General features: G+C 45.7%; 1 protein-coding gene and 1 pseudogene across 1 annotated transcript; both read left to right on the plus strand.

Moving 5' to 3' along the window:
- The first annotated feature begins 3,142 nt into the window (after nucleotides 1-3,142).
- On the plus strand, nucleotides 3,143-5,542 carry LOC146621865 (uncharacterized). The gene is made up of 3 exons (XM_085367621.1): nucleotides 3,143-3,566; nucleotides 4,893-4,907; nucleotides 5,157-5,542. The coding sequence occupies exons 1-3, from the start codon at nucleotides 3,143-3,145 to the stop codon at nucleotides 5,540-5,542; spliced, it is 825 nt and encodes a 274-aa protein (XP_085223747.1).
- A 252-nt stretch (nucleotides 5,543-5,794) lies between these two features.
- LOC146621866 (uncharacterized) lies at nucleotides 5,795-8,229 on the plus strand (annotated as a pseudogene).
- Nucleotides 8,230-10,373: the final 2,144 nt, after the last annotated feature.

The raw sequence follows: 10,373 nt of genomic DNA on the forward strand, positions 1-10,373 counted from the left end.
TTCAACACCCACCTCGGCCACTTCGAGTACCTTGTCATGCCCTTTGGTCTCACTAACGCCCCTGCGGTGTTCCAAGCCCTGGTGAACGACGTGCTCAGAGACTTCATTAACCGTTTTGTTTTTGTCTATCTAGATGACATCCTGATCTTTTCCAGAAACCAATCCGAGCACGAGACCCATGTCAGACAGGTCCTGCAACGACTCCTCGAAAACCGATTGTTCGTCAAAGGAGAGAAGTGTGAGTTCCACGTCTCCACCGTTGCATTCCTGGGGTACATAATCGACCAAGGAAACCTCCGCCCGGACCCTGTGAAGGTAAAAGCCGTTGTTGAGTGGCCGGAACCTCCTAATAGGCACCAACTGCAACGTTTCCTTGGATTTGCCAACTTTTACCGGCGGTTCATTCGGGACTTCAGCCGAGTTGCCTTGCCGCTGACCCAGCTAACCTCTCCCAAGCTTCCTTTTCAGTTGAACAAAGAAGCTCAGGCAGCTTTCCAAGAACTGAAGAAACGATTCGCCTCAGCCCCCATCCTGATCCAACCCGACCTCACGCAGCCATTTGTGGTCGAGGTCGACGCGTCCGACTCAGGGGTTGGAGCGGTTCTGTCGCAACGGAAGGATGGTAAGCTCCACCCTTGTGCCTTCTTCTCCCGCCGTCTGTCCCCTGCAGAGAGAAACTATGACGTCGGGGATCGGGAACTGCTGGCGATAAAACTAGCCCTGGAGGAGTGGCGGCACTGGTTGGAGGGCACGGCTCAGCCTTTCCTCGTCTGGACAGACCACAAGAACCTGGCATACCTACAATCAGCTAAGAGGCTCAACGCTCGACAGGCCAGGTGGGCCCTGTTTTTCACCCGTTTCCACTTTTCCATCTCTTACAGACCCGGTTCCCGGAATGTCAAACCCGATGCCCTGTCCCGTCAGTTCTCAGTCTCGGAGGACACCACTGAGCCCGCTCCCGTTCTCCCCGCCACCTGTGTCGTGGGCGCCATCTCCTGGGGGATCGAAGCAGCCATTCGGGAGGCTCAGGTGTTGGAACCGGATCCGGGAGGCGGGCCAGCCCAACGGCTCTACGTCCCTCAATCAGTACGTTCTCAAGTGCTTCAATGGGCCCACACTGCCCGCTTTACGTGCCACCCAGGGGTCCACCGCACTATCAACTTCCTCCAGCGCTACTTCTGGTGGCCCTCTCTGACTAAAGATGCTCGGGAGTACGTCTCCGCCTGCGCGACCTGTGCCCGGAATAAACCATCTCATCAGCCGCCCGCTGGACAGCTCAATCCCCTGCCGACTCCGTCCAGGCCGTGGTCCCATATAGCTTTGGACTTTGTAACCGGACTGCCGCAATCAGCAGGCAACACTGTCATACTTACCATCGTGGACCGTTTTTCTAAAGCTGCCCACTTCATAGCTCTACCCAAGCTTCCCACGGCCATGGAGACCGCACGACTGCTTACCCGTCATGTGTTTCGTTTGCATGGGATCCCGGAAGACATTGTGTCTGACAGAGGCCCCCAGTTCACGTCTGGCGTCTGGAAGGAATTCTGCTCCTCATTAGGAGCAAAGGTCAGTCTGACCTCCGGTTACCATCCCCAAAGCAACGGTCAGTGTGAGCGAGCTAACCAGGAGCTCGAGGCAATGTTGCGGTGCACAGCGTCCTCCAACCAGTCCATCTGGAGTGATGAACTACCCTGGATTGAGTACGCCCACAACAGTCTGACTTCCTCCGCCACTGGTCTGTCTCCCTTCGAGGTCTCACTGGGTTTCCAGCCGCCTCTCTTCCCCTCTGTCGAGGGTGAGCATTCTGTGCCATCTGTCCAGGCCCATCTACGGAGGTGCCGACGAGCTTGGCGGGCCGCACGGACGACGTTGCTGCGCACGAAGGACCGAACCAAACAGACCGCAGATCGCCGCCGCACACCAGCTCCAGCATACAGCGTGGGACAAAAGGTATGGCTGTCCACGCGCTTTGTTCCTCTCAGGACTGAGTCCAAGAAGCTCAACCCAAACTTCATTGGCCCTTTTGAGGTTTCGGCGCTGATCAACCCCGTCTCTCTGAAACTCCGGCTGCCCCGCAACATGAGGATTCACAATGTGTTCCACGTCTCCCAAATCAAACCTGTACAGAATAGCCCCCTGTGCCCTCCGTCCAGGCCCCCTCCGCCCGCCCGGCTTGTGGACGGCTTGCCCGCCTATTCCATCACGCGGATTATGGACTCTCGCCGCCGCGGGCGTGGCTTCCAGTACCTTGTGGACTGGGAGGGCTATGGCATTGAGGAGCGATCCTGGGTTCCGCGGGCCGCTGTCCTGGACAAGCGTATGCTGCGGGCCTTCCATCTGTCTCATCCTGGTAAGCCTGGTGGGTCGCCGGGGGGCTCCCGTTGAGGGGGGGGTACTGTCATGGTCCCTGTGCCCTGCTGGTCAATCCTCTATTGGGCAATATGTTTGTGGTTTGTTTTCTCTCTCACTCTCTCTCTCTCTCGCCACGGCGATGCTCACTGCGGGCTCCCGCTGCTGGCCCACACACCTGCTCATCACCACACCGGCCGCTGATCCCAGCTGATTACTGCACTACTTAGATGGCGAGTCTGCACTAGTCTTCGCTGGATCGTTGAACTATCAGCGTCAGTCAAACTTGTGTATCTGCCAACCTGTATCTTGAAAGCCCTTTGTTATTATCCCGCTAACCCGACCTTTTGTGTTTAGATCGTTTTTGGAACCGGATTCTGAGAGGAGTGACTGAGGAGGAGTTTTTGTACAGAAAGTGTGGAGCACCTTTTCCCCTAACCCTGTTTCCCACGGACCCTGGCGACCCGGACCCTTTTCCCCCTGCACATTGTACATAGCCACTTGGTGATTGTGTTCACTGTGAATAAAACGCACTGTTCTTCGCTTAAAGGGAAACCCTGGCCTGCGCCTGAGTCTCTTTCGGAACCCTTAACACTTAGTTTTTAATGAACTTAATCAGCAGGCATTGAGCTAACTATTATTTTGTACCTATGAAAGTTATTTCTATGTTACAAGACTTGCAGTATGGGTTATTATTAAAACTATCTGTTTAAGCTTATTATTATGATAAATAATAATACTATTATTATTATTATTATTCCATTGTAGTCAGTCACAGCAGGGAAGCAGCTCTATGCCATCTACCAGCATAGCAGAAGAGGGAGATATAGAAACAGATGAAGCCGCGACCAATGCAGCAACAGGTTCAGTTAGGCCTACAGACACTGATGTAGTGCTCTCTGAAGACCACAATGAGGAAGAACAGATCGATCACATAATGTCAAAGTTAGCAGCTTTACAATACCCAACAGATCCAACACACATCCATACATTTAAAATAAAGCGCAATGACAGATACGTTTCAATGTGCTGCAATGTGGGCCCATGTCAGCCTGATATACCTTACCCAAAAACTGAGGGGAGATCATTCCAGAAACAGTGGTTTTCTGCTAATGTGTGGCTGGAATACTCACCCACTGCTAATTCAATGCATTGTTTTAGTTATCTGCTTTTCCTCTCGGATGAAAAATATAAAAGCAGAACAGCCTGGACAACTGATGGCATCAGAAAGTGGAGTACTGCTCTTGAAAAAATCAAACAACACTCCAGCGCAGAGATGCACATGACAAGCATGGTTAGATGGATCAATTTCCAGAAAAAGGCCCTTCAGTCTGCATTTGATGTTTCAGACGTAAAAGGGGTGGAAGTTAGAGAGCGAGAGAGGCAGACAAACAAAGAAATCCTGACAAGATTAATTGACCTAACAGTGTATCTTGCACGTCAGGGACAAGCATTCCGAGGTCATGATGAGAGTGAGTCCAGTGATAACCGTGGCAATTTTCGTGAATTAGTCAATGTATTTTCCCGCTACGATAGTGTGCTGAAAATGCATTTGGAAAAAACTGCCACAGTTAAAGCCACCAAGACAAGGCCCCAGGTGTCACTGCTTTCCAACAGAAGTCAAAATGACATCATTGCAGCACTAGGAACTTACATCAGGAAGGAGATACAACGTGAAATAAAAGAGGCTGAAATGTATTCCATTCTACTTGATGAAACCTCTGTTTCACACAAAGAGCAAGTGTCATTTGTTGTGCGATATTTTCATCATATGCAAATAAAGGAGAGATTCATCGAAGTGTGCAATGTTGATACAACTACAGGCCAGGAGCTGGAGAATACAGTGTTCTTGCTTCTGCAAAAGAATGGCCTAGAGATGAAGAACATGTATGGTCAAGGCTATGATGGAGCAGCCAACATGAGTGGCATGTATAAAGGTCTCCAAGCTAGAATCCGTGCACACAATGAGAAGGCCCTCTATGTGCACTGCAAAGCCCATTGCCTCAATTTGGTACTAGTGGAGGCATCAAAGTCCAGCAAGCATTTTGTGACATTTTTCAACTTGGTGGAGAAATTGTATGCCTTTTGCTCAGGCTCCCCAAAGCGTCATGCTGCCTTGGTCAAATTTCAGGAGTCTCTCTTTCCTGGACAACGTGTTATGGAGCTCCAGCAGCTGTCAGATACTCGATGGGCTTGCAGGGAAAAAGCACTGAAGGCACTTCAGAGAAATTTGAAAGCCATTTTGATGCTCCTTGATGACATCAGTGACAGTGACCCATCTAACCTGGCCCAAGGTGATGCTCAGATGTACAGAAATGCCATTAATTTTATGTTCATTCTCTGCATGGAAATCACCACACCAGTATTCGAAGTCACTGCTTTGGCATCAGATTCTCTGCAGGAAGAAGGGTTGGACCATTCCACTGCCTACAAGGTAATTGATGGTGTGCTTCACACATTGCAAACCATGAGGTCTGAGGAGAAATTTGGAGAGATATTTAGATGTGCATCAGAGAAGGCAGAGAGTTTCAACATTCCAGTACCTACCGTGGTGCCTGGTCAGGAGAGAAAGCGGAAAGTTCCAGTGCGTTTCCAACACAGCACCACAGTGTCTCAAGTAGGTGCTCAGTTTGAGTCAGTGGAGGCATATTTCAGAAGTGGTGTATATTTCACCTTTCTGGACATCATGACTGGGGAACTGAACAGGAGGTTCAAAGGGGACAATACTGGAAGCCCAACGGCCAGAATCATTCAGTCCTTCCAGCCCTTAACTGTGCATGCTAACTGGGTAGGCCCACCAAACCCAGAAGCCATTGAAGCTGTCCACATCCTCTGTGAATTCTATGGAGAAGATGAGGACCAGCTCAAAACAGAATTAAAGGTCTTCCACTCCAGCTTTAGTTCAAAAGACCTCAGAGAAATATTTCTGATACTGAGGGAAAACAATGGCCAGCTGATCTTTCCTGCCTTTGTCAAAATGATTCAGATCTACGCAACACTACCAGTGACAACTGCGACAGTTGAAAGATCCTTTTCAAAGCTAAAAATAATCAAAAATAAACTAAGAAGTTTGTGTGGAGAAGAAAGGTTGTCTGATCTCCTCTTGTTGGCCATTGAGAAAGATGTGGAGATCAATTACAACGAGGTCATCAACATCTACAAAGACATGGCACCAAGAAGGATGCTTCTTTAGAGCAGTACACTCCATTTAATGGACACTTGAGAATATGTATGTATATAGTTTAGAGTTGGATACAGATTTTATCTTTTTGTGGTGTGATTTTTGATTTTTAGAGAATGTTTTGAAATAAAAGTCAAATTGCATTTAACCTGTGCGATTTTTTTTATTATAAAAAGAAAAGGTTTTCCACATATGCAAAAAGTGCCCTTTTTCCCCCCTGGAGCACTTGCCCCCCAAAATGTCTGTGCACGCCACTGGGCGGACATGCGGCAAAGGGCCACGGGTTGGACTAGAACCCGTGGTACATGGGTTAACCCTAACCCATGTACCAAACGGCTGAGAGGAACCCAGGCCGGCTGCTCTCAGCCGTTTGGTACATGGTTGCCCACTCAAAGCCAAACCAGTGCCTGAGAGTCTGTCGTGTTATGTCATCCAAAACAAAGATGACAGTTGACTGAATATACTGGATTGTCAAGTTTTTTCCATCAGTGGATATTTTCTGACTCAGATTGTGAAATCAGGGATCATGAAAATGTCTGTGCACGCCACTGGGTAAAATACACCATGAATAAAGCCATAGAGTGAATGGCTGCCATGGTTGCAGAACGGCCTGATTTAATGACAAGAATGGGGAAGAGTGAGGCGAAGTGAACCACAGCCACAAAACACGGTCAGACAAGGCGGCAAAAGGGCAGTGATCTGTCCGTCAGTATGAAGTTGGTGTGTGCTTTGGTGAACAAAAACTCGAGACCGGTAGCAGGAAGATGGGAGACTCGTGTTTCACTGGAATAGTGGTGAATTAAAACATCCTTTGTTGGGGACATTTAGGTGTAAATGCATCCATACAGGCAAGACAGAGGCAGACCAGACAGTGAAGAAAACAAGGCAAACATTAGAAATATTAAAACGGAAATATAGGATTAATATAACATACAATTTGGGAAAATGTAAGGAACACAATGTAAATGATATTGTAAAGTCATTAAAACAGCATACTCTGATTAAAAGAAACATAATTGGGTAGGATGATAATAATAATATTAAAAAAGATGTACAAAATGGGCATGTATACTTGTACCCAGAATTTAACAACTATAAAGTTGTAGCATGTCAGTACCTTACCCCATCCATTATATCCACACTTTCAGAAAAGGATATGGTCAATGTCTTTACAAATACTATCTAAACTTAAACGGGATATTCCCTCTGCTTCTTCTGCTTCTCGTATACACACTCAGGGTTTGTGATCATTAATCCTGTAAAATAATATTCTTTCGGTTTATGAATCTGTTTGCATGGATTTCTTAATCCGTTTCCACTGTTAGCAGAAGTTGTGCATGCAGTTTTGGCGTGCTGGTCTCCAAGACTACAAGCTGCGTTAAAGTTGGAAGTAACTGGCTGATGTTCCACTCTTGAAGATCAGCTGTGCTCATTTGTTGCACATTGTGGGGATGGAGAAGTTGAGGCCCTTGCAGGCTACAAGCGAGCGACCCATTAAGAAATTCATTCTCACTGTTTTATAAACAAAAGGGATTAAATTTGACAATATCAAATTAAATTTTCTGACCTTTTCATAAATGAAACACGCCTCCAGGCAATCTGTTTTCATTTTTTTTCCATCCATTCAGAGTATTCCTTGGGAACACTGAACTCAAGAATCAGTTCCAGCTTTCTACAGTAAGTTTTGGTTTGGCTTTGTTCTCAAAAACATTTAAATAAAAAAGATAAAATAGAAAATAAAGCTTTTTCTCTTGCGAGCTCAATTTTTAAATATACTGTGCTATTAAAACAAAAGATGTAAGAAAAGAATAAATAAAATCCTAACCAGAAAATCTAAATACTGCAACAAATGGCATGAATTATAAAACTTTTTTGAAAGAACCATAAGGAAATATGATAAAATAAACATTGGAATCTTATAACCTAAGAATATTCAGTTAACGTAACTAACATTGTGTTTTTAACTCACTGTTTGTTGGTGGTTTAAAAATTACAAAAATAATTCTTTTTCCTCTCTGTTAGGATCTTCTCCTACATCATATTCTTCGGAGACCGCGTTCACGTTTAGAACATTGTCTTGAACACCTTCCCCTGGATCTGGACTTTTTAGATTTCATTTGCACCCAGGAACTAGTTTTTCTACAAGCTTTGTCCGGTCAAGTTGAGGTTTGCCCTGTCCTCTTAGATGCATTATGTAGTTTACATACTCTGATAAACAGAAAAAAGGATAAAATGAATCTACATAGTGCTGTCATTCAGTTTGAGTGGGGACCTACTGGGCGACTAAGAATGGCTCTTTCCCCCCCATCATCTTAACAGCCTTCTGAAACTGAACTTGTCCATCCCAGCCATTGCTAAAATTTTGGGAATGTCCAGAAACACAGTATTCCGACACATGAATGAGTTCAATCTTTCAGTCAAAGCACTCTATAGCAGCCTGTCAGATGAAGAGTTGGACCAATGCATTACAGACATAAAATCCAGGCATCCTCACGCTGGATATCGGATGGTGAAAGCACTTCTTCAGGCCAGAGGACACAGAGTCCAGTACCAAAGGGTTCGAAGTTCTATGCACCGTGTTGACACAGCTGGTGTTGTGTCAAGGATGTTTTCCTTGGGATGCATTGCTCGACATGCTTATTCCGTCCCAGGACCAGTCTCTAATGCATATTGACACAAAGCATAAACTGATACGGTAAATTATTTGATCTTTTGAAGTGAAAGATATTCCTGAGAATTTTTTCAGCTGCAAATGTTCAGAACTGTATTTTGTTATCTTACTCGTTACTATATTTGCATCTGGACAGACATAAATTACATCTTGCATTGCTTACATTTAAACACTTCAAAGTGATAATTCAAAAATAGATAAAAGATATTTTATAAAAGGTGAATCAAATAGACCATTATGGCAAGGCTGGGATGGTCTATTTGGTAAAGTAAATCTGTTGGGCATCTTTCTTCTTTTTTAGACAATAATTCTGATGGCAAAAAGAAGCAAACGGGACAGGCAAAAAACCAAAAAAACAAAACCAAACCTTTTCATTAAGCTACCAAGCGCAACACGGAGGTCGCTGTAGGCTGCTCTTGCTCTGACAAAACGACTGCATGTTGTGTGTATTTGCGTGTCTTCTTCTTCATCATCATCATCATCATCACCTTTATTTATAAAGCACTTTAAAACAACCACAGCTGACACAAAGTGCTGTACATTGGAACTGTAAAATAAAATTACATGAGATAAATAAAAACCAAATAAAAGAAGAGTGAAATCATTAATTAAGCAACTACTTCAATTAAAAGAGAAACCAAGTCTCACTGAGGTTAAAAGCCAAGGAATAAAAGTGGGTTTTAAGACGTGATTTAAAAGTGGACAGTGAAGGCGCCTCTCTAACGTGCATGGGCAAATTATTCCATAATTTAGGAGCCACGATAGAGAAGGCCCCGCCCCCTCTGAGCAGGAGCAGCTGGTCAGCTGACCTGAGAGACCGACAGGGTGTGTGGGGATGAAGAAGCTCAGAGAGGTAGGACGGGGCAAGACTGAAGGCATTTAAAAACAAACATGAGAATTTTAATATGAACTCTAAAAGACACAGGCAGCCAGTGCAGAGAGGTTAGCACGGGGGTTGTAGTGGAGATATCAAAGACAGGCACGGCTGTGGCACTGATTCAGTCTTTGAGCACTACGGTCACCCCAGTGTGTCGGCCAGAACACCAAACACCAGTAAAACTATTCTATGAACTTTGGGGCCTTTTATACAGGGCTTATATGCTCTCTTTTTCAAGTTCCTGTTAGGAGTCGTGCAGCCGCATTTTGAACCAGCTGCAGACGTGAGAGCAACGACTGACTGACCCCCACATAAAGTGCGTTACAGTCGTCCAGGCGGGAAGAAATAAAAGCATGGATCACTGCTTCAAGGTGCTGCCTCGAAAGAAAAGATTTTACTCATGCCAGTCGCCTTAAATGATAAAAACTGGACTTCACCACTGCTCTGATTTGGTTGTCCAATTTAAAATCACTGTCCAACTCAAAACCAAGGTCAGTAACAACAGGTTTAAAATAGACTTCCAGGGATCCTAAAACAACAGAGGAGGACTCAGAGGGTGATCTTCATCACAGGTGATCAGGCTTGGGTCAAATATTTAGAGAGAAAAATGGATCTGAAGCATCTGAGATGTTGGTCCAGCCATGACAGTAATGTCGGTGCATGAACTCATCAAACCATCTTTAAACCTGGTTCTGTGTGGGAGGAGAGGAGCAGGGAAGACGTCAGCAGCCAAGGCCATTTAGGTCAGACTGAGCTTCATTCAGCCTCCAACTCATCAGAGTGTTAAACATCAGGGAGAGGTGTGTGGACGTTGGGTTTCAGGTCATCAGGGCCTTGTTGCGCTGCATTGAACCAAACTGCAGATAACTGCAAACAGAAATGTATGAAGGTAAGTGACCTCTTAAATTAAAGTGCAAATGAATCCTAAGATGATGGTTACCACAGCAACAGTAACAGAAAGAGCAGCTCAACAGCAGGCAGGTGCAGGTGAAAGCTAACTAACAGTGTGAAGCAGCAGCTGCAGGATCTGCTGCATGGTTTCATCATCTGTGATAAGAAATCAAATCTCTTATGAGTGTGAGCAGGTCGTTTCCTCACAGATTCAGAGCTTGTCAGCAGGGCAGATAAAACAGCACCGAGCCTCTACAGGGGGCATCCGGATTTGAACCGGAGACCTCAAATGCTCTACCACTGAGCTATGCCCCCCTCTGCTTGTGCTTTCAGGCAGAATCAGGCCTCTGTCTGAACAGTGCAGTAAAAGCAGAGCTCAGGTCAAACCTGCTGGCCCTTGATCA

The sequence above is a fragment of the Diplotaxodon limnothrissa genome, linkage group LG12 (genome assembly GCF_057381915.1).
Source record: "Diplotaxodon limnothrissa isolate DT_005_m linkage group LG12, D_limnothrissa_male_GT1.1, whole genome shotgun sequence".
Taxonomy (NCBI): Eukaryota; Metazoa; Chordata; class Actinopteri; order Cichliformes; family Cichlidae; genus Diplotaxodon; species Diplotaxodon limnothrissa.